We start from the raw sequence: 24996 nt of genomic DNA on the forward strand, positions 1-24996 counted from the left end.
GACGCCCGGCGCCCCGCCCACTCCGCGGAGACGACGCCGGGGCCACGCCCACTCTGCGGAGAGGACACCAGGAGCCCCGCCCACTCCCGGAGCCCCGCCCACTCCACGCGGAGCGTCGCCTCTGCCCCCCCCTTCTCGGGCTGGGTGCAGGCAGATGGTCAACACGGGGTGCGCTGCGGGGCATGGCCGTGGGCGGATGGACATGGCGCTGGGGGATCGGGGGCTAGGTCAGGCAGGAGGTCAGTGCCAGCGCGTGGACATGGCGCTGGGGGATCGGGGGCTAGGTCAGGCAGGAGGTCAGTGCCAGCGGGTGGACATGGCGCTGGGGGATCGGGGGCTAGGTCAGGCAGGAGGTCAGTGCCAGTGGCTGCAGCTCCCCGCTGCGCAGCTTTGTGCACCCTTGCTTTCCTCTCAGCCCCAGTAAACAGGCTGCGGTGTGGGTCTACGTTTCCCCAGGAGCCCAGAGCACCCACGCCCCAGCCTCGGGAGGCCTCACCCCTGGGGGCGGGTCAGGTAGGCCCAAAGACCAACGGAGGCCTTGGCAACCGGGCTCCACTATCAACAGCCACCTCCCTGCAGGAGGTGAGGCAACCCCGGGCCGGGCCCTGGCCCTACCTAGAGCCATGGAAAAAGTGAGTCTCCCCTCCACCCTGGCCAGCTCCTTCCCCCAGGGGCCGGGAGTGGTTGGCGTCCCTGGGTCCACTTCTGCCCAGGGAAGCCCTGCCTCCGTTCAGCCCGGCTGGGTGGGTCCAGAGCCCAGCCTCAGGCCCACCTGGGCACAGCGCACTGTGGCCTCCTCAGGTGCCAGGGGCTGAGAACTGGTTGCTAGGAGATCCTGGAGGCCCCTCAGCGTGGGCCACCCACCTGCAGACAGAGCCGCTAAGTGAGGAGCAGCGGCTACAGGTGGGTGGAGAGGCCGGGGGACTCCCAGTGAGAGAGGGGGGCCCACAGGGTCCCAAAGACAGCACCCCTCATCCTGGCCGCCAACAGATCTCCAAGGAGTTGGTTGACCTTCAGCTCACAGCCCACCACCTGCAGGAGAAGCATGAGGCCGAAGTCTTCCAGCTGAGGGGGGAGGTGAGCTCGCCCCAGGCCAGCTGCCAAGTGCCGCCTGGCTTCCTGCGCCTGGGACAAGTGCAGGCCCCCTCTCAGTGGCCCAGTAGACTGGTGCCTCTGCTGCTTACAGGTCCTTCAACTGGAGAGTCGGGTGCTGGACCTGGAGCTGCATGGAAGCCGTGCCAGCCACAAAGCCCCCGCGGAAGCTGGCCTGGGGCACGGCCAAGTATCAACCCAGGAGATCAGCCACAACGCTCAGGGATCTGAACCCCAGAAGCACCAGAGACCCCAGGTCACCATGAGTGTGTGGAGGGCTGGGCTGGGGATGCTAGTGGGCTCCGTGGGGCCACAGCCAGGCAGTGCCCGGCTTACCCGCTCCTCGGTCTTGTTTCCATGACGACACAGCCCCAAGGACACCCTGACTCCTGAGCAAAAGCAAGTAAAAGTGGGGCGTGACACGAGCACACAGCCCCTTCACACGGGGTTTCCCCTCCTGGGGGTGGGGTGGGGTCTATACAGCCAGCCCTTCTGTACCCCACAGCTGCCGGGCTTCCAGGAACACCTGCAGGGAGACGGGTCGTGGCTGCTGGAGCCTCACAGGGCCCTGGAGACACGAGCGTGAGTGCCTACCTCACCTGGGACCGGGAAGGCCCAGCGGGACAGCCTTCAGCGTCCAGAACGGCCATTCTGGACCCCTCTCCCAGCCTGACCGAACCTCACGTTGTCCTCAGGGCTGTCCTGGGCCAGCAGCTGCTGACAACCCAAGAAGAAGCCAGGGCAGCTCAGCGGCGACTGGCCACACAGGCTGTGGTGAGGCCCTGCCTGCCGTCCACATGGAGGAAGGAGGTCTGGCTATGGCCCTAAAAATTCAACCAAGGCTCCTGTCTCCCCAGGCACTGTCCAGCTGCCAGGGCCAGCTCCGCCAGGCTGAGGCTGACAACGCCCGGCTGCAGCTGCGGCTAAAGAAGCTGACGGAGGAGTTCGCCGTGCGGCTGCAGCTCTGTGCAGAGCAGGCCGCGGTGAGCAGCCCTCCTCGGGTGGATGAGCCCTGGGAGAGACCAGCAGGCAGGGAAGACGTGGGGCCCCAGCAAGCCCCTCTCTGCTCCCCAGGAGCATGCCCGTGGGACGGGCCAGGCTTCCCTTCGGACGTTCCTGGAAGCCACTCTGGAGGACATCAGAAGCGCCCACCGCAGCCGAGAGCAGCAGCTGGCCCGGGCGGCCCGGACCTACCACAAGCGCCTGGCAGATTTAAGTCGTAGGCACGAGTTACTGCTGACCACGTGCAGGTAGGCCCCGCCTGGCGTGGGTGCCCGGGGTGGGATGGCCTCACATGACCCCGAGTGCGGCTCAGTGTACAGCAGGGGCCGCCCCAGGCACCGAGAGACCCCAGCAAGGTACTTGAGACCCCCGGGGCGAACGACGCTGCGGAGCTTGACCACCTGAAGGAAGATGAGGTGACACGCGCTGCCCTGGGACAGAACACCCCGCCTCAGCAACGCCCCGGCGGTGTCCCAGCACCCGCCCAGGGTCCCCGTGGTGTCTTACAGTGCCGCAGCCTCGGGACCTGGCTTGTGGGCCCAGAGAAGGGAGGTGGTGAAGGCTCCCAGGGGATGTCGCAGCCACAGTGAGTGGGGTGTGGATGGGGGCAGGAGGTCTGCGTGGTGGAACTCACAGAACGCACTCAATTATTACAGTGGCGACCCTGCCCTGGCATCTCTCGGGGGGCTTGGGAGACACTAACGGTCAGAACGGTGGAGGGGCTGTTCTTGATAGGCAGCTTGTGGGTAGCGAGGGACCCGAGACAAGAGGGTCCCAACTGGAAGGGGTCACAGCGTCGTCCACCCGTGGAGGTTCCTTACTCAAGACCTTCACGACCTCAGCGTGCAGGGGTGGAGCTCATGGCCCCTGGCTCTGACCTTCGTCTACCCGGCTGTACAGTGAGCAGGGCTCCTGAAACCCCCGAGGGTTTGCCTGGGCAGGACCCCAGCAGCTGACCACCGTGTCCCCCCCGCCAGGGGCCTGGCCGCGGTGTCCTGGGCCACGACCCACCAGCAGCTCCAGGACTTCTGCAGGAATACCCAGGTAGTAGGCAGGGCCTGGCAGGGCCATCCCGCCCCCCGCCCCGGCTCACGGCTCACCCTGCTGCCAGGCAGAGCTGGAACGTCAGCAGGCCCGGCTGCTGGTACGGGCCACGGTGGCTGAAGGGCAGCTTGCTGAGCTACAGGAGTATGTGGACCAGCACCTAGGCAGGTAGGCCCGGTGTGACCTGGGGGCCGTGGCCCAGGGGACAGGGGAGAGGCCCACAGGCACACAGGCGACGTTAACCCGGCGTCTCCTCAAAGGTATAAGCAGGAAATCCTGAAGCTGAGGAAGCTGGTGGGTTCCAAGGAGCTCGGGAATGTACAGGCCACCCCTCCATCCAAGCCCACCCTCTGAGGACACGCAGCCGCTAGCCGGCTTCGTAGGAGCAGCCAGCGCGGAGCCCTCCCCCATCCCCATGGAGTCAACCCTCCCTCCCCACAAAAAAAGAATTGGAGTGGGATGTGCAGTCTTTATTGCATGCAGGCAGACCCCGCTGCTGCCAGGGGCGTCCCGGGGGCTGGGGCAGAACCCTCCCCGGGGGCGGCCTGGGTGGGCCCCCCCGAAGAGGTCACACCAGGCCCAGTGCCAGGGATGTCATAGGCCCAGACTCGGTCCAGGCCCTCACCCACCACTGCCACAGGCTGCCAGGTAGGGAGCGGGAAACGCCCAGATACCACGCGAGCCCCTGGGGGCAACTCTGCCCGAAGCTTGTCCTCCAGCATGGGAAGCTGCGGGAGAGAGCAAGGGGTGGGGGGGGCAAGCACGCAGGCCACTCCACCCCGCCCACCCCGTCCCAGCACCTATGCCCAGGCCCCAGGCCCACCAGAACTGAATGCAGCCCCCCACCCCACGCAGAGCTGCAAACCCCACCTACCACGCTGGGGGCCAGGAACACAGACACGTTGTAGCAGTCCCTCAGGCTCACCTGTGGAAGACCAACCCACGCGGGATGAGGGCTGGAGGCAGGAAGTGACCACAGCCGGGGCCGGAGGGGCCCGGGGCTCCCCGATTACCTTCCAGAGATCCTCGCGGCAGTAGTGGACGCTGCGGGCACAGCCGGCCCTCCAGGCGTGCAGGCGGGCGAGCCCCACCAGCCACGGGTTCAGCTCATAGCCCACGGCGGGCCGCAGCCCGCACTGATGAGCTGCCAGCACCTGGGAGGGTCACGGGTGGAGTGGGGCTGGAGGACAAGCACACACACCTGCACACACACCTGCACACACCACACCACACACACACCACACACACACACCTGCACACACCACACCACACACCTGCACACACCACACCACACACCTGCACACACACCATACCACACACACACACCTGCACACACACCTGCACACACCACACCACACACCACACACACCTGCACACACCACACACACCTGCACATACCACACCACACACACACCTGCACACACACCTGCACACACCACACACACACCTGCACATACCACACCACACACCTGCACACACCACACACACCTGCACATACCACACCACACACACACCTGCACACTCCACACACACCTGCACACACCTGCACACACACCTGCACACACCACACCACACACACACACCTGCACACACACCACACACACCTGCACACACACCACATACACACCTGCACACGCACCTGCACACATACCTGCACACACCATACACATACCACACACACACCTGCACACACACCTGCACACATACCACACACACCACACACATCTGCACACACACACACACATCTGCACACACACACACCACACACACCTGCACACATACCACACACACCACACACACCTGCACACACACCAGACACATCTGCACACACACACACCACACACACCTGCACACACACACCACACACACACACCACACACACCTGCACACACACCACACACACCTGCACACACACACACACACCACACACACACGGCTTACAATCCTGCCGTCACCAGAGCCCAGATCCACCATTTTTCCGGGGCGGCCTCGCAGCAACGACAACACCTGCTTCACCTGTTGCGCGCTGGCGCCGACGTAGGGCACCTGGGGAGGAGGTGCGAGCCTGGGTCCAGGCCGCGGAGGGAGGGCCGGGGGCCGAGGGGACCCGCCTGCCCGGCTTCCGGAGTGCAGCGACTGGGGCTCCGCCGCGTCCCGGGCCCTGGCCCCGCCCCGCAGGCCCCGCCCCCACAGGCCCCGCCCTGCAGCCCCTGGCCCCGCCCCTTTCCCGCCCCGCAGGCCCCGCACCTGCAGCCGCAGCGGCACGCGGCGGAAGCCCGGCTGCAGCAGCAGCGCCCACACGGCGTAGGCCGCCAGCCCCGAGCCCGCAGGCCCCGCCCCCGTCCTAGCAGGCCCCGCCCCCTCCGGCCCCTGGCCCCGCCCCCGTCCCCCCACTCCCCGCCCCGTCCCGCAGGCCCCGCACCTGCAGCCGCAGCGGCACGCGGCGGAAGCCCGGCTGCAGTAGCAGCGCCCACACGGCGTAGGCCGCCAGCCCCGAGCCCGCAGGCCCCGCCCCCGTCCTAGCAGGCCCCGCCCCGTCGCCCCTGGCCCCGCCCCCTCCGGCTCCTGGCCCCGCCCCCGTCCCTCCTCCCCGCCCCGTCCCGCAGGCCCCGCACCTGCAGCCGCAGCGGCACGCGGCGGAAGCCCGGCTGCAGCAGCAGCGCCCACACGGCGTAGGCCGCCAGCCCCGAGCCCGCCGCCAGCTGCAGCAGCTCGGGCGCCCGCAGCCGCCGCGCGCGCAGTTCCGAGAACGCCTCGGCCGGGTCTTCGTGCTCCATGCCGGCGGCCCGGGGACACCGGAAGGGGCCGGGCCGTCTCCGGCTCTGCGCCGCCGGGCCGTCGCCCAGGTTCCGGGGCGGCTCCGCGCCGGGCGCCGCCGCCCTCCCCGCGGAGCCCCGCCCGGCCGAGGCGCCCTTCCCCGGGGGGCGCCGTCCGGGGCGACGGGGACACCGGGAGAGACCGCGGGCGGACGCGACGGTGCTGGCCGCCGGCCTGAGACACGAGGAGCTGTCCCCAAAGGGATCGCAGCCCGGGCCTGCCCGGCCCTGCCCTGCGTCCTCCTCCTCCTCCCGGGCCTGTCAGCGCCTGTGTGTGAGAAGGGGCTGGACCCCCTTCTAGCCTGATCCTCACAGCCACCCAGGACCCCTGGTCCAGAGCAGGGCCTCCCCTGCCTGCTGGCACACTGGCCGCCGGCTAGCCAGCTCGACCGGCCACAGGAGAGCCCTCCTTCACCAGGAAGGAGGTGGCCTGTGCCCCCCAGCTCTGTCCAGCTCTGTGTCCCGTCTCCTAGGGGACGGGAGCACGGTGACACCAAACTCCAGGCTGGCAGCAGCGTTTCCGCATCTGTTCTTGTCTTTGCTATTCTGATTCCCGACACTTGGAGCACTGGACAGGCTACTTCATCTGACTCACATTCAGACCGAGGGCTCTCCAGCCTGTGGACGGTCAAGAATTGGGTGCGCCTGTGTGTGTCCGCACAAAGCTAGAGGTATGTCTGCCCCACAGAAGGCCCCCAGTCCAGCTCCCTTAACTCCAGACCACATGCTCGGCTGCACCTGCTCTTGACGTCATCCTTCCCACATACGCAGCCTTCTAGGTATGTTCTGGGGTACACGGTTCTTTTGGTCTTGTCTGCAACCTATCCTGAGCACAGCACAGGCTGAAGGCAGGAACTTCTCCGGGGAGAGCATGTTAGGGGGTTCCAGGCCATGTAGAGGCCCAGTGTGTTGCATACAGTTGGTCTGGAGCAGTCCACAGCCACCAACAGTGTGGCCTGGAGGACGGGCCGTGGGGACAGCTCTCGGGGCAGGTTGTAGGGAGCGAGCTAGAGAATCTGGGCAGGCACCCAAGGTGAGGATGCTGCTCGCCTCTGATAGAAAAGCCGAGACTGGTCTGGACCACCTCCCCAAGGTAGAGGAGGAGTGGGAGCACAGGGCTCTCTAGTCCTTGTGAGGCTGGGGTAGAAGGTGCTGGAGCCAGGGATAGAAGGGTCTGCCATCCAAGGTAGGGTCCAGGCTGGAGATGGAGGCGTGAGGGTCTGAGCGCTGAGCACACACCTCCAGTGGCAGGAAGTTTAGCTGATGAGAGGAAGCAAGGAGCCTAAGGAGAGCCAGATGGTGAGAAGAAAGGGCGCCATCTAGGAGCGACTCTCCACACAGCCCCCTCAGCCCCCTCCAAGAGATCACGGGCCAAGTAAAACAGCATGTCTCCTCCCCACGGACATTTCAGGACAGCCACCTGAGGGACTTCAGGGCATAGCACCCATCAGGCCTCGTCAGCTTGATATGGAGAACAGCACCGTCTGTGGCCCTGTGCACAGCCCTATCCTCGCCCAGCTGTTTCTTGCATATGAGGAGAAGGGGCTATGCATCCTGGCAGGGCTTTCAGCCTCCACCCCAGTCAGGGCAGGCAGGGAAGGATTGAAAGGCTTTTCTCCTAGGAGCACAGCTCAAGTAATGGAGCAAGCATGAGGCCCCAAGTCCAAACCCCAGCACTGGGGAGGTGTGTGTATGTGGGGGGGTGAGAATAAGGAGAGAAAGGAAGAAAATCAGCGAGGCACTTCTGGGGCAGGCCAGGGTGCCATGGCAGTGGAGAGGGGGCTGGAGTGGAAGAATCATCTCAGTCAGAGCTGAAGCCTACCGTGCAGCTCACCCCGGGGCCTCAGTGGGAGTGTGCACAGCCCCACAGCCCTTTATGTGGCCCAGAGGCCCAGGAGAAAGGCAGGGCCAGTGACAATGCGGCCAGTGGCGGGAAACCGTCCTCAGAGACCCCATTGTGCACCCCTCCCAACGGAAACGGAGCCGCGGGACCCTGCAGTGGGAACCCCACAGCCTGCAGACGCCTCGCCACGTCTGGATGCTCGGCACGTCAAGAGGGCCTCCGGACAGAGAGGCCCATTCTTCCCCAAGGGCGAGACCCGGCCAAGGATGAATCTGTGTCTCACACAATGACTGCGGAGGAAGCTGGCACCCTGCCAGACTGCAAGCCCCTTCCCTCCCAAGGCCAGCGCAGAGCCTGGGCCATCCGCCTGCCTCTCCCTCAGCCCACATAAGGGACCACAGTCACCCCGCACGTGGAAATGGCGGCACCTTTTCCACTCCTGTTCTGAGCCCTAGAAAAACCCTATAAATGGAAGCCAACAGAAGCCAGCCAGAGCAGCAGGTCAGGGTCCAGGCTGAAGGGGGAGACGCGGGGCAACAGAAAGAGGAGTAAATGAAATGAGGCAGGACCAAGCCTGGGCTTGAGCCGAGAGACTAGGTCTCCAGCCGCTAGAATGAGCCATATTCTTATTGACGACTCCCGTCAGCAGGGAGGTGGGGGGGCCGGTGATGCTCTCTGGGGGCCTCCAATCCCCCCAGTCAGTGCCACCTCTCCCTGACGCCAATCCCCCAGAGGCCCGTGGTCCCCTCAGTTCAGCTTCACCTCACAGGGGTGGGTGTGGGCAGCGCGGGCAGCAGCGTAGGCCCGGCTGAACTCCTGGGAGCGGGGGGCACAGCCCAGCCAGGCCTCGCCAAAGCGGCTCCAGCCCATGAAAAGAAAGGTGCCCGGGCCGGGGCGGACCCCACACTGCAGGAGGGTGCGAATGGAGACCTGGCCCTGGTCCTCGGGGCCCCCGGTCCGGAGCAGAGGCAGCATCTGGCGGAGAACACGGGTGGCCACCACGGCGATGACAGACTCCTGCGACTCCAGGTCATGGGTGACGGAGTGGATGGTCCCGTTGATCACTGTGAGAACACGCCAGGCCAATGGTGAGGACGTGGGGGCTGGGGCAGGCCCCGGGCTCCCTCTGCGACGGGGACACTCACCAAAGTCGCTGGTGCATGCAGCCAGGAGAAGCTCTGCATCGCTGCAGGGCCTGCAGGCACCTGGCGGGCAAGGTGGGACGTGAGCGGGTCTCTGCCCTCACCCAGGGCACCCCACACCTCCTCTTGGCAAGAGCAAGAAGGAGAACCAGACACCAGACCCTCTCCAAAGAGCCGCACCTCATGTGTGCCCAGCCTGACGGGGCTCTGGCAGGCACCCACAGGGGTGAGGGGCTGCAGGGCCTCACGACGGGCCTACGTGAGGCACCAGGGTCCTGGGGCACTCCTGCAGGCCCATCTTAAGACCTCCCTGCAGCACTGAGAACGCTTCTGTGGCCTCCCAGAGCTGCCTGAGAACAGCAGCCCGGCAGGGTAGCCGCGGACCTGACTGGCCCTGGCTCTGGGGTCCCCAAGGCAGCACAGTGACAGTCCTATCTCTTGCAGGGTCAGGCTGCAAAGAGGCAGGCCAGCGGGGAGGCCGGGCGGCCCCGTCTCCATGGCGACGAGGCACACTGGACTTTTGTTGGCAGGGCTGGGGGAGGGGAATGAGGTCACCACTAGGCCAGGGAGCCCTGGACAGCTTTAGCCACAAGTTTTTACTCTGCTCCCGCCGTCCCCTCCCCCAGCCCTCCAGTGTCAGAGCCCAGGGCGGCCCTGCCCAGTCTCCCTTCGGCATCTGTGCATTTGTGCTCCTTCTCCAAGGTGAATTCCGGGGAGGAGGGCCGGGGGGAGGGCGCCCGTCCTGGGCCCGGGTGACAAGGCCCGGCTCCTCTAGCTGACCTCGCGCACCCCTCACCGTGCACGCCCGGGCCCCGGGCCTGCGCAGGCAGCCCCGGGCGCTGGTCCTCGCGAAGCTCGAAGCGGAAGGCGGCCACCCGGCGGCTGATGTCGGGGTGCGGGGTGGCCTGCAGGAAAAGCGCCCGGCGCTCGCCGGGGCCCCAGCGCACGCAGCGGCCGCCGGCCCCGCGCGGGCCCTCGGCCAGCAGCAGCTCCAGGGAGCCTCCGGGCCGCTCGGCGAAGACCTGGGCGCCGGCGAAGGGCGGCGCGGGGCGCAGGCAGGCGAGGACGGGGCGCGCGCCCGGGCCGCCCAGGGTGAGGTGGAGCGCGCCGGCGGGGTACAGCCACTCGACGGCGCCCTCGGTGCAGGCCAGGGCCAGGTGCCCGACGAGGCCCGGCTCCTGGGTCAGGCCGCTGGAGACGGGCGCGAGGGAGGGGCGCTGAGCCGGCGGGGCTCCGGGCCCGCTCCCTCCCCAGGGCGCCCGCTCCGCCGCCCCCCCGCCGCCCGGACGCCCGCTCCGCCCCCCCGGCCGCCCCCCCCCCGCCGCCCCCGTCCCCGCGCCCACCTGCCCCGCCAGGTGCAGCGGTCTCCCGAGTAGCCGGCGCGCGCGGCCAGGGCCAGCAGGCTGCAGCAGAGGACGCGGAGCAGCGGCCCGGCCCGCATGGCGCCCGCCCGGGGGTCTGGGCTTTCGGGGCGCTGCCCCGGGGCGGCGGGAGCAGCCGGGGCGCCGCCGCCGCCGGCCCCGCGCGTCCCCTCGGCCGGGCGCTCGGCTCCGCCCGCGCCGCCCGCCGCCCGCGCCCCGGGGAGGGCGGGGCCTCGGCTCGCCAGCCAATGGCCGTCGCGCCTGGAACTTTCCGCCAATGGCGGCGGGGGGCGTGGCCGCCGGGCCCCGAGGCCCCGCCCACTGCAGCCCGGGACCTGGACGGAGGCGCTGACCGCCCGGCCAGGCCGGCCGCCCGCGGGAGCCCGTGCGGCTCCACGGCGGCCCCCAGCTGCTCCATGGAGCCAGCATCCTGCCCGGGCCCGGGGCGCTCGTCGATGTCCGCCCTGACCCCTGCGCCTCCCAGGCCAGACGGTGTCCACAGAGCTGGGAGGGGAAAGGCAAGGCAGGGCCCCGGGGAAGAGGGGAACGGACCCAGCCGGGCGCAGTGGCTCGCGCCGGTCGTCCACGCTACTCAGGAGGCTGAGAGCTGAGGATCCCGGTCCAAAGCCAGCCTGGACACTGAAGAACCTGAGACCGTTCGGAACACGGGAAGTGGTGCTGTGGCTCAGGGTAGGGCGGAGCCTTGAGCTGAAGCGCTCAGGGACAGCGCCCAGGCCCAGGGTTCAGGCCCCATCTCACACATACACAGACACACAGAGAAAAGAATGAATTACAAGGGCCAGGTACCGGTGGCTCATACCCGTAATCCGAGCTTCTCGGGAGACTTGAGATCTGAGGACCCCGGTTCAAAGCCAGCCAGGGCAAGGAAGTCTGTGAGACTCAAACCAGAAAACATGAAGTAGAGCTGTGACTCAAAGTTGTAGGGTGCCGGCCTTGTGGGGGGGGGGCGGGAATACTCAGGGAGGGGCTCAGAATGTGGCCTAGCAATGGAGTGCTCACCTAGCATGCGTGAAGCCCTGGGCTTGATTCCTTGATACAGAGACAAAAGCCAGAAACGGTGCTGTGGCTCAGGGGTAAAACGCTAGCTTTGGGGAAAACCAACACAAACCCAGGGCAGTGCCCCCGGACTGGCAAAAGGAGACATAGGCTGGGAATGTGGCCAAGCAGTAGAGAGCTTGCCTAGCATGCATGAAGCCCTGGGTTCAAATCCTCAGTACCGCATAAAAAGACCAGAGGTGTGGCTCACGTGGTAGAGGGCTAGCTTTGAACAAAAGAAGCTCAAGGACCGTGCCCAGGCCTTGAGTTCAAGTCCCAGGACCGACAAAGCATACATAGAAAGGAAGAGCATTATTGCGTAGTGGAGAAATAGCAGGTACCCAAGGCACTCACAGGACAGTCGCCACAGCCCCCCTGGCCCAGGGCACTGCAGGGCTATTGGGCGATCAGTAGGGTGGGACCGCCAGAATCAGGCCTGGGAGCAGAAGTGGGTTTGGGGCGCCCTCTGGTGGTGGAACGGGGAGTCACCCGGTGAGCCTCAGGCCCCTGACTGGCCCCTTCTAGCCTGGCTAGCCTTCCGAGGTCCAGTACTCATGGTCAGCGAGCCCGGATGACCATGTTCAGCTTGCTTCTGTAAGTACAGGACCCAGCACACCTAGATGCCAGTGCTTAATAAATACTTCTAGGGGGCCGGGAGTTTGACCTACTGGCAGAGTGCTCACCTAGCATGCACCAAGCCCTGGGTTTGATTCCTTGGTACCACATACATGGAAAAAGCCAGAAGTGATGCTGTGGCTCAAGTGGTAGAGCGCTAGCCTTGAGAAAAAAGCCCAAGGACAGTGCTCAGGCCCTGAGTTTAAGCCCCAGGACTGGCAAATAAATACTTCTAAAATAAAGCTCAGGTTTCTCCTTGGCTGTCTATGGTCAATTTGGGGGAATCCCTTCTAGTACAACTAGCTCTACGCTTTCCAATGCCATAACCCCCTCAAAAGGGGCCTCTCTCCATCCACCCTGCCTGAGTCAGAACAAGAGGCAAGAGACTCAAGTGAGAAAAAGAACAACCACCTTCAGAATGTGCTCAGTAAGCAGGGGCATGGTGTCTGGAAGGTTCCAGCCCCCCCCCCACACACACCCCGGAGTTAGTAGAAACAAGAGTGGCTGTCTCTGGCCCCAAGAATGCTGCTCTGCTTGGCTTTGACTCAGCGGACACAAAGCATCACAAAGCCCCAAGACCCAAACAGGGCCAGCCAGCTTCATGAGACCTAGTTAATGCCCTAACTTCCCTAGAAGGACCTGGGATGGAGGTTCCTCCAGTGGGGCGCTGGGGTGGGGCCACAGAGGCCTTTGACACTGTCAGAGGGTTGTACCACTTGGACTGCTCACCTCCTGGCCTTGCATTTTCTCCTGGAGCGCAGGTTCCAGCAGGACAGGGTGTGGGGTCTGAGCAGTGCTGGGGACAGGCAGCTCAGGCCACCCTGATGGGCAGATCGAGGTGCCTGAGTGGAGGAGAAGCACTCCTGACTAAGGCAGAGGCCAGAGCTCCGGGGAGAGTTAATGGAGGGCCCAGTGCTAAATGCCCCAGGACAGTGGAACTTGGGGTAAACCTGGACCAGGCAGGCCAGGGCCAATGAATGGTCAAGACAGAGTTGAGGATCAATGAAAAGAGCTCAGAGAGAGGGGCCAGGGCTCACCCTGGTCCAGGATCTCCCTCCAGGAATCTCAGATTTTACTAGCATCGGTGTGAGCAGTGGTGTGGGCAGCCTGTAGCCATCCCTCCTGTGCTCTGTGAGCCGGGGGCCCCCAGCACAGGCCACACTGCTACTCAAGCTGGTCCAGAAGAGGACTGAACCCCGGGGCGTGGGAGATGGGTGCTGCAGCCAGGGGACCACCAGCCACTCAGTAACACATCCTGGCGGCGTCCACTGCCCGCGCTGGCACTGTGGAGGGTCCTCAAGCCCTCCCAGGGGCCACACCCCGGACGTGGTCCTGTGACCTCTCCCCGGCCTGAGCTTCCTCCGGGCCCCCTCTGTCCTTTTGTCTCTTCGCCCAGGAAGCCCACCCCCACACCTCGTATCTCCCGAGAAACCCAAAATGCAGCTGCCGACGGATCTGCAGCTGAGCTAAAAATAGCTGCTGCTCCAGCCAGGGCTGGGAAAATATCCATTGCTAGGAGACTTCCGTTGCTAGGAGACCAGACCACCATCACTAGGCGACGCGTGTTGCCACGGTGACGGCTGGGCCCTGAGTCATCCTCAGCCTTGGCAGGGCCAGGGCAGGCTGGAGCAGGTGAGGGCAGCAGAGAGCCATGATGCAGGCACCACAGCGGGCACCGGTTCTGGCCACGGAGGATCCAAGTAGCCACTCACAGCCCAGCGTCCCACCTGCTTCCCTCAGGCTTCTGCCTCCGGCAGGGACAGCGTAGGAGAAAGCAGAGGGCCTGTCTGCCTGTGGGGGAGAGGTTCCGGGGGCCCCTCCTGAGAATTCGACCCAGACATGGGGCCCTGGGGTTCTCATTCTACTCCCAGGACATATCCAGGGTCCCGTGTCCCCCACAAGGTCTTGTGTTCCCACGCATGCCTGAGCTCCCCCTGTGTGGAACCATGGCCCGGCCCCCGTCAGTCATCTCAGGACCAGACCGGCTGGTCCTCAGCTCCCTTCTGGTCCTGTGACATGACAGCCCCAGCTGAGCAGCCTCCTCTGCGCCTAGGCATCGAGGCGAGGACAGGCGCTCCCGGTGAGGCCTCAGATAGGGGTGCTCCAGGCCAGGGCCCCTCTAGGTGACAGATGCTCTGGGTGTCCTCCCAGGCCGCCCTCCATCGCCCCACACTGATGGGGAAGTGAACAGTGTGTGGGGGTGCTAACCAGGGCCCTCGTGTACCCCAGAGAGGACGGAAGCCGTATCTGAGCTGCCTCTCCAGGGGCATCGGCTGCGCTCCCGAGGCTCCTTCGGAAGCTGGTCCAGGACCGGGTGTGGGCATCTCTCATGCTGATGCCCTCCCCCCACAGGCACCGAGGCGGGGAAGGAAGGAAGCCCAGAGCGGCCCTCAGGAGGGCCTCAGCGATGTGCCACTCAAAGCCATGGTGGCAGCAGTGAATGCAGGCTGAGAAGGACGAGGGTTTGGGGAAGAATGGCTCTTGGCCACAGGACATTGGTGAGGCACTGCGGGACACACACCCGTGTAAGTATGCTGCTGGTGGGTTACGTCCAGGTGAGGGCTGTGGCATCTTATGGCCCAGTGAGCCAGGGGCCTCAAGCGTCAGGGACAGGTTTAGGCTGAGGCCATGGACCACACACTAATGCCGGATGCTTGGGGCTTTGCCACACAGAATGGGCAGGGCATCGGGAGAGGCAGGACACGGCCTACATCACGAAATTACTCTCTGCACCCTGGGAGAATAAGTGGGAGAATGTGTGCGTGTGTGTGTGTGTGTGTGTGTGTGTCAGTGAGAGCAGGGAGGGGAGAGGGGAAGATACCTGACCTGGGAGACTAGCACGTGGGGAAGCACGTGAGGAGGAGGAGCAGGACGTCCAGAGCCACTCTTTAATGTCCCTCTCCATGGCACTGCCCTTGCTCTGACTCCACACAGGCCAAGCTGCATCGCTGTCTCCGAATGCCCCAAGCTTGGTCCATGCCTGGGTGCTGTCTCCTAACTCAAGCGCAACACTGCTTGAGGCTGGAACCTGTCTGTCCCCTCCTGTCCACACCTGCCACCATCACGTCACCGGACAGGCCGGAAAGCCCTTCCATGCCTCTGATGGCTGTGCTTGCACTGGCTGTGACAGGCTGGGTCCAGAACCCCCACGGCAGGAGCCAGAGCCAACGCCCTGCCCTGGCCTCACCCTGGGCCATGTGGGCATGAGAATCTGGCCCCGGCTGGCATCTGCTGGGACCCTGGCCCTGACCCCACCCTGCCCCAGCTGGTGTCTCCTGGGACCCTGACTCCCACCCTGCCCCGGCTGGCGTCTGCTGGGACCCCGACCCCACCCTGCGCTCCCTCCTCACCCGGTCCCGACGCTGCCCTGGCTCCCGGGAGACCCCAGGGCCCCGTCGGCCTCCGCCCCCTCCGCCCCCTGTCCCGCGCGCCTCCCGGGAGACCTCCGGGCCCTGGCGCCCCGGCGGCCCCCGCCCTCGGGAGGGGTCTCGGGCCTCGCGATCCGCGGCGGCGGCGGGGCGGGCGGGGCGCGGGGCGGGCGGGGCGGGCGGGGCGCGGGGCGGGCGCGGGGTGGGCGGGGCCGGAGCCGAGCGCCCGCCCGGATTGGCTCGGGCGCCGGGAGGAGCGCGCGGCGGCGGCGGCGGCGGCGGCGCGGGCGGCGGAGGAGCGCGGGGAGGGGCGCGGGGAGGAGCGCGGGGCGGAGGAGGCGCCGCTCCGCTCCCTGCAGCGCGGCCTTATTTACCTGGGCTCGGCCTCCCCGGTGGGAGGCTCGGGCGCCCGGTCCTCTCCCACCGGGGAGCTCCGCTCCGCTCGGGCGCGCGGCGGCCGCGGGGTCCGGCCAGGCCCGGGCGCGCGGAGCGGGGCGCGGCCGGGCCCTGCTCGCCCGCCCGGCACCGGGGCCGGAGCCGCCTCCGCGGACGCCTCCCGGGACGCGCGGCCGCCCGGCGCAGCGCGGGGCATGAGCCAGGAGCCGGGGCCCCGGTAAGGCCGGCGCGGCGGGGGGGGGGGGGGGACGGGGGAGGGCCGGGGAGGAGCGGGGAGGAGGGGGAGGGCCGGGGAGGAGGGGGAGGAGGGGGAGGGCCGGGGAGGAGGGGGAGGGCCGGGGGGAGGGGGTCCGGGGAGGGTGGGGAGGGCCGGGGAGGGTGGGGAGGGTGGGTAGGGGCGCCTCCCCTCCCCCTCTGCCCCCTCCCCCCGCAGCCTTACGTAACCGCGGCCCCCTCGGCCGGCCCGGCCCCTCCTCTGCGGGGTGGGGGCTGACAGGTGTCGGCACCGTGAGCCGCGGGGGGTGGGGGGGCCACGCTGCGGGGCCTCAGCCCGGAGCCCACGGCTCCCCGGGCTCCTCCCCACCCACCCCGACCCGGTGGTCAGCCAGCCGGGCCGGGCGTCCTCTGGACCCGGGGCCTCCCCGCTGCCCCCTCCCCAGGCGCTGACCAGGCCGGGCGTCCTCTGGACCCGGGGCCTCTCCCGGCTGCCCCCTCTCCAGGCGCTGGACAGCGGCCTCAGCCTCTGAGCTGGGGGCCGCCCAGGCCTCGGGGAGCCAGCAGCAACCTCAGGGCTGGACTAGGAACTCTCTGGAAGGGAGGGACCTGTGGACTGAGGTGCCCCATTTCCTGCCACCCTCACTACCCAGCTTCCCAGCCAAGCCTTGAACTCAGACTACAAGCTCCCCGCCTCCCCCATGTCTGGAGACCCGAGCTCCTCCTGGCCCTCCCGGGTGAGAGGGAAGCGCCCAGCAGACAGGCACACACTCAGAGAGGGAGGAAGGGCTTGCCGGGAGGCTTGACCACCTACAGTCCTCAGACTGCTGGGCCTGGGCAGGCCTGTGGGACAAGGCTGGAGGAGGCCGCTGGGTGAGAGATTCCCCGCTGGTGGTCTGGGAGGAGCCCGAGCCAGACCCGTGGCGGAGGGCGCATGCAGCACCCCAGGCTAGGCCTGGAGGACCGGGGTTGGGCAGAGCAGGAGCGTCAAGATGGGAGCCTGCACCCTGTGGCCACGTCCCTGAGCTGCGGCCATGTCTCTGGGCTGCGCAAGGCCTGCTGGAACATTAACTCCAGTCTCCCTGAAAGCCCACAAGCCCCCTTAGCCCAGGGTCCACCCCCAAAGCATCTCTGGCTGGGGGTGGATGGCACAGCTTGTGACACGTGCGAAGTGGCCGGGATGTGAGCATGTCTGAGTCATGAGCTGTCAGAGCATGTCAGCCTGTGAGCACACCCTGATCCCAGCCAGGACAGGTGTCACCCCGGTCCCTGCAGTGACACGGCACATGGAATATTTCCGGGCTGCTCAGTTCCCAGGCCCTCGGCACGCAGGAAGAGCTGGTTGGTGTGGGACCTACAAAGGTCAAGCCCTCCCGTGCCCAGCGTGGGCTGCAGCCCATTCTGATGCTGAGACAGGAATGCCAGAAGCGAGGAGAGAAACCGCAGGCTGGTGGCAGAGGGGAAAGGATGTTAGTGGAGACCTGGCTGGCAGGCCAGCAGGGACCCTGTTGGGTGAGGCTCGTGAATGGCGACCATAGCTAGAACACAGGAGGGCACACGGAACCTGGCACACGGAGATGACAGCGGGCAAAGCGCCATCCGTGCACTTGGCTGAGAGTGGGCCATCTCTGGTCAGCGCACCGAGAATCTGACAGCTGGGGAGTTTGGGGTTCCATCTTAGTTTTGTTGACATGGAAAATCATTCTCTACCCATTGCTTCCCCTGCTCCCAGCGTAGGAAGGCAGGGCTCAGGCCAGCCATGAGTCGATGCTGGCAAGAGGGGGGAGGCCTCTCTCTTCTTCCCTTCCTGCTAGCTCCCGTCCCCTTCCTCTCCGGTCAGGCCAGTTTGCAGGGAATGAGCAGCCAGCTTGCTTAGCCCTGCAGCTTCAGAAGGGAAACGTAGCCAAAGAAAGAGGCAAGGTGTCTTCCTCCCCGGGGTCTGCTCAAGCCCCAGGGTCTGGAGTCTGCCCAGTGGCTCAGCCACTCAGCAGCAGAGGCTATGCCTTCATGGTGGCATCTTTCTCAAGGAGTCCCCAGGCCAGGCCAGGCCAAGTGATGACAGCTCACGAGGTGCTGTCCTGGGTGCTGGCTTTCCAGCTGTGGGGGGAGGGGTGTAGCACCCACTGAAGAATGGAGCAGCTGGAGAATGGGGGAAGCTGCAGGGTTCCAGGCAGGAAGGTATGGAGAAAGCCTGGGGCCAGCGTGTGCCTAGGACAGAGGAGGGTAGGAGAGGAGGGGTGAGGTACAGGGGACAGGCCAAATGGGATCAGGGGTAGATAAGGTCGTGATGCTGGTCTCAGGGCCCGGGGACTCAACGAGCAGAAGAGGCAGCTTCTGTGGTCCAGCACAGCCATCTGTGGCTGGTCAGCCAAGAAGCTGTCCTGCAGGGGGAGAGTGGACTAAGGTTTCTCCAGAGTCTCAGGCCTGGAGCTCTGCTCCCCTTTGGAGCCTCGGATTTCTCTGGTGGCCTGAGATCTGACTGTGAATGGACCCCAAGTGTGGGAGCCGAGCTGCAGGGACTGTGTCCCCAGGTGCGGGGCTCGGAGGGGGGCTGGGCTTCCCCCCCCCAGACCTCAGGAGCATGCAGGTGCCAGCTCCCCTGGGGGATGGAGGCCTGCGGGGGCCCTGGGCGTCCGCGTGCAACCCCCTCCCCGCTCCGGCATGCCACGTGCGCCCTGGCTGAGAGCGGTTTTCTGCCTAAATCGGCACCGCTCTTGGATTATTTCTCCCCTGGCACCGCCTCCGCCACCTCCTCGGGATCCTGGCAGAGCGGGAGGCTTCTCCGGGCTTCTAGGCTCCTTCTCTCCCTCTCCTCCCGCCCCTCCCCTCCCCAGACTGCGCCCCGCCCTTCGCCGCTGTCCACTGGGCCCCGCCCGCAAGCCCCAGCGTGCTGCCGCTGTCCGCGGTGCTGCCCGCCCGGCAGAGGCGTCCAGGCGGCCGGCGTGCTGTGCTCTGTGGACTGGGGAGGGAGTGTTAAGGCTGGGATGCCCCCTCCCTCCCAGGCACCTCTCAGGAGGGCACATCCGGAGGCAGTCTCGGGCCTGCACGGAGCTCCTTTTCCTCCCAGTGCGGGAGCTGGTGCAGCCCAGCTGTGGTGAGAGGCAGGAGGACAAGAGGCTTGCAGCTGCCAGGGCAGCTCCTCAGGGACAGTGTGCTGGCAAGGGCCACCGGTCCAGGGCTGGACCCCTGGGGCACAGGGCTGAGGAGAGCAGGGCCCCCTTCCCCTGGTGGCTCCAGCCTCCTTCCTCTGAGCAAGGAGCCAGCTTCTGGAGTCCTGCAGTTCAGAAGGGAGCCTCAACTGCAAAGGACACCCGAGCTCTCCTCTCCTGCTGGCCTGCCTGTTCTGATGCCCATTTCAGGGGCTAGAAAGACCGTGGTGGCTTTGTGAGGCCATAGGCCATCTGCCAGAGGAAGGGCGGGGAGGGCTGCGCTGAGACCCTGGGATAGACACCCTGGGCCTGCATGTAGGTGACTGGTCTGCCCCAGAGTTACCTGCAGACCCAGGAAGGCAGCTTTGGGGACACTGGTGACTTTCCAAGCCAGGCTATGACTAGCTCTTCCACAGGCGAAGCAGGTTCTGAGAAGGGAAGTAGCTAGCCAAGGCCACATGTTCAGAACAGAGCCCTCGTGGGGTCCAGAGCGTGGGGCTCGAGCGTGTGAAGGGGAGACCCCCTTCCCCAGGCGCCCCGCCCTCTTCCTGCATGCTGTGTAGAGGTGGAAACAAGGAAATCTAGCTGGAAAAGGAGACAGATGGCGCAGGCACCGCGGGGGGTCCCACCACTCTTGCTGCCCGTTCTGTGAGCACCTGGTGCAATCTGCCGTCCACTTGTAGCCTCGGGGGCCTGACCGGAGGGGGCAGCCAGGAGTGTGTCAGACCCACCCTGTGGGGCGATGACCCAGCCTGAGGTTCTTAGCCAATGCTGGCCCGACCTTCAGCTCTTCCACTTAGCTGTCCGTGATCTGATAGGCAACCCACCAGGCCCCCGCCTCCATTTCTTTTTCTGCACTGTGGGTGCAGTGAGCACTGCGCTGCTGCCTTGTGCCGGTGGAGGGCTGAAGACAGCAGCGCCCACGGCACCCTTTCTTAGGGTAAGTCCTCCACCTCTGGGAGCCAGGAGTCTCAGGAGCTGCTGTGTGCTTCTCAGAGCCCCAGAGCCCCTGCAGAGGGTCAGGGGAGATGCCAGAGGCTGCCTGTAGCAGCTGGCCAGCAGGGTGGCACCAACAGAGGGTATCAGAGCGTCTACGCATGGGCTGGGCCCTGGCACAGGAAATGGAGGCGCTCTATGCGTGCTCACGGCCTCTGGGGCTGCGTGGTTGGGAGGGAGAGGCATGAGCTCTACCTGGCCGGTGTCTTGCAGGACATGAGGCAGGGGCTTCGTAGCGCCCCTCAGACCCCCAGAGACCGGCAGACTCACTTTCCTCTCCCCACCTGTGCAGAAAGCTCCAGGAAGATGTCCAGCCCAGGTGTCGACGGTGACCCCAAGCCTCCATGCTTGCCTCGAAATGGTCTGGTGAAGCTGCCCGGCCAGCCCAGTGGTCTAGGTGCAGCCAGCATCACCAAGGGCACGCCAGCTGCCAAGAACCGCCCCTGCCAGCCCCCGCCCCCGCCCGCCCGCCCACCTCCCAGCCTGGCTGCCCCGCTGTCCCGGGTAGCTCTGGCTGGGGGCCCCCCAGCAGAGCGGCCGCCGCTGGCCACAGATGAGAAAATCCTCAACGGTCTCTTCTGGTACTTCTCAGCATGTGAGAAGTGTGTCCTAGCTCAGGTGTGCAAGGCCTGGCGGCGTGTGCTTTACCAGCCCAAATTCTGGGCCGGCCTCACACCCGTGCTGCACGCCAAGGAGCTCTACAATGTCCTGCCTGGAGGCGAGAAGGAATTCGTGAACCTGCAGGGCTTTGCCGCGAGAGGCTTTGAGGGCTTCTGCCTAGTTGGTGTCTCTGACCTGGACATCTGTGAGTTCATTGATAACTACGCACTCTCCAAGAAGGGAGTCAAGGCCATGAGCCTCAAGCGTTCCACCATCACCGACGCTGGCCTAGAGGTACGTCTCCAAACCGGCCGGGAGAGGCAGGGCTGGAGGGGAAGGGACCAGCAGAGCTTGTCCTGCAGCAGAGCAGCAGCCCCGGGGTATGAGGCTCAGGTCAGACAAGGTCCGAGTAACACAGAGTTAAAATCCTGTCATCCTAGCTACTCAGGAGGCTGAGATCTGGGGATCAAGCCTCAAAGCCAGCCTGGGCACAACAGTCCCTGAGACCAGAAAACCGGAAGTGGCGCTGTGGCTCAAGCTCTAGCCTTGAGCTGAAGTGCTCAGGGACAGTGTCTAGGCCCAGAGTCCAGAGAGTTCAAGCTCTGTGACTGACAAAAAAAAAGAAAGAGGTTTTCAAGGCAGGAATTAGACACCATTTAGCTCAAATCTATATCCTAGCTACTTATGTGGCGGAGGTCTGAAAGCCAGCTCGGGCAGACAAATCCTCCAGATGCTCTTATCTTCTGTTAACCACCAAAAAGCCAGAAATGGAAGCAAGGCTCAAGCAGTGGAGTGCCAGTTTTTAAATTCTGTGTGTGTGTGTGTGTGTGTGTGTGTGTGTCTTTGTACTGGGGCCTGAACTCAGGGCCTCACACTCCTGCAGCTTTCTCTGTGTCTATGGATGAGGTTCTGTCACCTGAGTCATACTTCTGTGTTTGGCTTTCTGTTGGGTAACTGGAGGTGTCCCAGTTCTGACTCTTTGGCTCCGAACCGTAGTCCTCACATCTCAACTCCGTGAGAAGCTAGGATGATAAGCATGAGCCACCTGGCTGTGGGCTGTAACCCTAACTTTGAAACCAGCTGCTCTGAGCACCCACGCCCCTGGCCAGGCCTGGCTCCTGGGCCTCTTTGTCCGGCCCCCCTTCTCGAGTTTTGCTGAAGTGTAACCCTGTGTGTGCACTTGTCAGAGTCCAGTCCTGCACACGACAGAACCCGCTTCCGGCCCCCAGCCACGGCCCCCACCAGAGGCAAGCCTCACGGCACTGGGAGGGAGGGCACGGGTTGGGGGGCGTCAGCCTGCCGGGCCCCTGACGCTCAGCTGCCCGCAGGTGATGCTGGAGCAGATGCAGGGGGTGGTGCGCCTGGAGCTGTCGGGCTGCAACGACTTCACCGAGGCGGGCCTGTGGTCCAGCCTGAGCGCACGCATCACCTCGCTGAGCGTCAGCGACTGCATCAACGTGGCAGACGACGCCATCGCAGCCATCTCACAGCTGCTGCCCAACCTGGCCGAGCTGAGCCTACAGGCCTACCACGTGACGGACACGGCGCTGGCCTACTTCACGGCCCGCCAGGGCCACAGCACACACACGCTGCGCCTGCTCTCCTGCTGGGAGATCACCAACCACGGCGTGGTCAACGTGGTACACAGCCTGCCCAACCTCACCTCCCTCAGCCTCTCGGGCTGCTCCAAGGTCACCGACGACGGCGTGGAGCTGGTCGCCGAGAACCTGCGCAAGCTGCGCAGCCTGGACCTTTCCTGGTGCCCTCGCATCACCGACATGGCACTGGAGTATGTGGCCTGTGACCTGCACCGCCTGGAGGAGCTGGTGCTGGACAGGTGTGCACGCTGGGGCGGCGGGGGCCGGGGAGGACGGGGCAGCGGGTGGCGCCGGGCCTGTGAGCTCCACTCCACCGTCAGCTGGCCGGCTAAACCCCATCTCCTCCGGGAGGGTGTGGGGCTGCCCGGCGGGCCCCGTTCTTGGGGGAGACGCGAGGGGGGCGGCGCCAGTGGCTGCCTCAGGCGGGGGCGAGGTGATGGGAAGTTGGGCAGGTCTCCTCTGGTGCAACCGCAGGTGCGTGCGAATCACGGACACAGGCCTCAGCTACTTATCCACCATGTCGTCCCTCCGGAGCCTCTACCTGCGATGGTGCTGCCAGGTATGTGTCCTCCACCCTGGGGCCCCCACAGCCCCTGACCTGCTCCCTCCACACCCGGCGCCGCCGCCCCTCCAGCAGCCCCAGGCCCTGGGCCGATGGGCACAGTGCACTCAATCCTGCCACTCCCCCAGGTGCAGGACTTCGGGCTGAAGCACCTCTTGGCTATGAGGAGTTTGCGACTGTTGTCTCTGGCAGGTGAGACTCAAAGAGGGAACGTGAGCCTCCTGGCCATTTTCCGCGACACTCACCCTGTCCGATGACAAGCTCGGCCTGGTGGGCTCCTGATACAGCGAGGGGAATGGCTTGCCATGTCCCAGGTCTGAGTTAGTGAGAGGGAAGCTGAGCTTTGGCACATCCAGGCTGGCCCCGCGTGGACAAGCATGGCAGTCCTGCTCGCAGGGCTCTCCACTCCCCCACAGGCCCGTGCTGAGCTCCTCTGACCCCCCCCCCCCCGCAGGCTGCCCTTTGCTGACCACCACTGGGCTGTCGGGCCTGGTGCAGCTGCAGGAGCTGGAGGAACTGGAGCTGACTAACTGCCCTGGGGCCACACCCGAGCTCTTCAAGTACTTCTCCCAGCACTTGCCCCACTGCCTCGTCATCGAGTAGCGCCCCAGGACGCGGGGCACAGTCCAGCCTCTCTCCGGACCCTGCTGCCCCATGCGGGAGAGGGGCGAATGCAGGGACGCCTGCCCCGCGCTGTCCTTGGCCCTCTGGGCCCCTCCCAGCCCCACTGGGGGCCAGGGGCCAGCCCCACGCACGCACGCACACTCGGGGACTTTGTGCATGCCCTCGTGCCCGCACTGCACGCCCTCTTTCCACCACACCACAGCCGCCTCCATCGCTCCCCCCCATCAGCCAGGTGGGGGCCGGGTCCTGGGGGCGGTGCCTTGGTACAGCCGCCCTCAGGCCTCCCCCACCATACCCTGCTCTCTGCCTCCCGTTGTTCTCCCCCCCCCCATCCCGGGCAGGGCCCAGGAGGATGGGGTCTGGGTCTCCTGGGGTCAGAGGTCTGGAAGAGCCCCAAGGGCCACCTGCATCCATCATCCACTGCATCACGCCTGCAGTCCTGCCGAGGCGTGCGAGGCGACACAGGCCACTCACTGCCAAAGCCATGGTTGACTGAGGAGTCCAACTCCACGCCCCTTCCCCAAACCCGCCTGACCCGAGCGGTGTAGGCCGGTCCTTGTCTGCTTCCCCCCACCCCCTGGCCAGGCCAGCACCGGGATGATAACCAACTCTCATCCAGCGGCCCCAGTCCACCTCCGAGCAGGGTGGCACAGCATCTAAGAAAGATGAGCTGCAGACACCCTCAAGGCTGCCAGGCTTTGGAAGTAGCCAACTGCCCCCCCCCACCCCGCCCCCAGCAGCAGCTGGGCCAGGCCTCCCAGCAACATGCTTCAACTGGCCCTGGCTAGGTGTCAGGTGGAAGCTGCAGAAGGAGCCTGGCCAAGGTTCTGGTCAGCACTGATCTTCCAGTCCCCACATCTTCCACAGCAGAAGGGAGGCTCCTTTCTAGGTTTCCCCCTTAACCCTCCCCAGCTCCCCAAGCCCCCCCATCTGCCCAAATGGGCTCTGACACCTGCAAGTCCTGGGGGATGCTGGAACATCGTGGCATTGCTGAGGAGGGGGCTGGGACCCCTTCCACCCCTCCCAACCCTGAACCCCAGGAGATACAATGCCCACACCCAATCTTGGGACACCCTTATCTGGTTGGAAGAGAGTAACCAGAGAGCCAGAGAGTGACAGAGAGAGGGAGAGAGAGAGGGAGAGAGGGAGAGAGAGAGAGAGAGAGAGGGAGAGAGAGAGAGGGAGAGGGGGGGATTGGATGCTGTTGAAGCCCACAGAGCTGCTGCCCCTGAGGGGCGGGCAGGCTCCAGGTCTTGCGCCCCTTCTCCACGGCCGCCAGGGAGGGGCCGCTGTCTTATTTGCCCAAAGTGTTCATGCAACTGAAGCTGTGATAGTTCCCGTGAGGAAACAATGAAACCAACCAGCCCCTGAGTCACTTTCTTACTGTACATAACGACCTCATGCTCCTGTACATGCGGAAGATATAACCTTATATTTGGTAAGTGTTTCTCGTGCTATTTTATCACGTGACCTGTTTATAAAAATATATATTAAAAAAAGTTGTAACAACGGAGCGTTC

The 24996-nt window shown here is 65.4% G+C and overlaps 4 protein-coding genes across 7 annotated transcripts; 2 read left to right on the top strand and 2 right to left on the bottom strand.

Moving 5' to 3' along the window:
* Nucleotides 1-337: 337 nt before the first annotated feature.
* Nucleotides 338-3602, top strand: Ccdc78 (coiled-coil domain containing 78). Of its 2 annotated transcripts, none has more exons than XM_090325010.1 (13): nt 338-353; nt 457-632; nt 802-903; nt 991-1077; nt 1187-1348; nt 1598-1674; nt 1788-1866; nt 1950-2075; nt 2167-2342; nt 2408-2680; nt 3072-3138; nt 3206-3306; nt 3399-3602. In XM_090325010.1, the coding sequence occupies exons 2-13, from the start codon at nt 624-626 to the stop codon at nt 3490-3492; spliced, it is 1353 nt and encodes a 450-aa protein (XP_090181136.1). In that variant the 5' UTR covers nt 338-353; nt 457-623; the 3' UTR covers nt 3493-3602. The 2 variants fall into 2 exon arrangements, with proteins under 2 accessions (XP_090181136.1, XP_090181137.1); XM_090325011.1 differs by having other exon boundaries at nt 3210-3306; nt 3399-3473.
* Nucleotides 3594-5960, bottom strand: Antkmt (adenine nucleotide translocase lysine methyltransferase). 2 transcript variants are annotated; one of them, XM_090325014.1, is made up of 5 exons: nt 5754-5960; nt 5080-5184; nt 4152-4292; nt 4013-4063; nt 3594-3866 (listed from the first exon to the last, which is right to left on the bottom strand). In XM_090325014.1, the coding sequence occupies exons 1-5, from the start codon at nt 5913-5915 to the stop codon at nt 3609-3611; spliced, it is 717 nt and encodes a 238-aa protein (XP_090181140.1). In that variant the 5' UTR covers nt 5916-5960; the 3' UTR covers nt 3594-3608. The 2 variants fall into 2 exon arrangements, with proteins under 2 accessions (XP_090181140.1, XP_090181139.1); XM_090325013.1 differs by lacking the exon at nt 5754-5960 and adding an exon at nt 5386-5460.
* Nucleotides 5961-8372: 2412 nt separating this feature from the next.
* Metrn (meteorin, glial cell differentiation regulator) lies at nt 8373-10478 on the bottom strand. The gene is made up of 4 exons (XM_090325012.1): nt 10283-10478; nt 9736-10130; nt 8943-9002; nt 8373-8861 (listed from the first exon to the last, which is right to left on the bottom strand). Exons 1-4 carry the CDS (start codon nt 10378-10380, stop codon nt 8545-8547), a joined length of 870 nt encoding a protein of 289 aa, XP_090181138.1. The 5' UTR covers nt 10381-10478; the 3' UTR covers nt 8373-8544.
* Nucleotides 10479-14418: 3940 nt separating this feature from the next.
* Fbxl16 (F-box and leucine rich repeat protein 16) lies at nt 14419-24642 on the top strand. Of its 2 annotated transcripts, none has more exons than XM_090324627.1 (6): nt 14419-14496; nt 20386-20987; nt 22022-22530; nt 22766-22850; nt 22982-23045; nt 23308-24642. In XM_090324627.1, the coding sequence occupies exons 2-6, from the start codon at nt 20400-20402 to the stop codon at nt 23454-23456; spliced, it is 1395 nt and encodes a 464-aa protein (XP_090180753.1). In that variant the 5' UTR covers nt 14419-14496; nt 20386-20399; the 3' UTR covers nt 23457-24642. The 2 variants fall into 2 exon arrangements, with proteins under 2 accessions (XP_090180753.1, XP_090180752.1); XM_090324626.1 differs by lacking the exon at nt 14419-14496 and adding an exon at nt 15752-15952.
* Nucleotides 24643-24996: the final 354 nt, after the last annotated feature.

Source organism: Megascapheus bottae, chromosome 36 (assembly GCF_031878675.1).
Source record: "Megascapheus bottae isolate mThoBot1 chromosome 36, mThoBot2.hap1, whole genome shotgun sequence".
In the NCBI taxonomy this organism is placed as follows: Eukaryota; Metazoa; Chordata; class Mammalia; order Rodentia; family Geomyidae; genus Megascapheus; species Megascapheus bottae.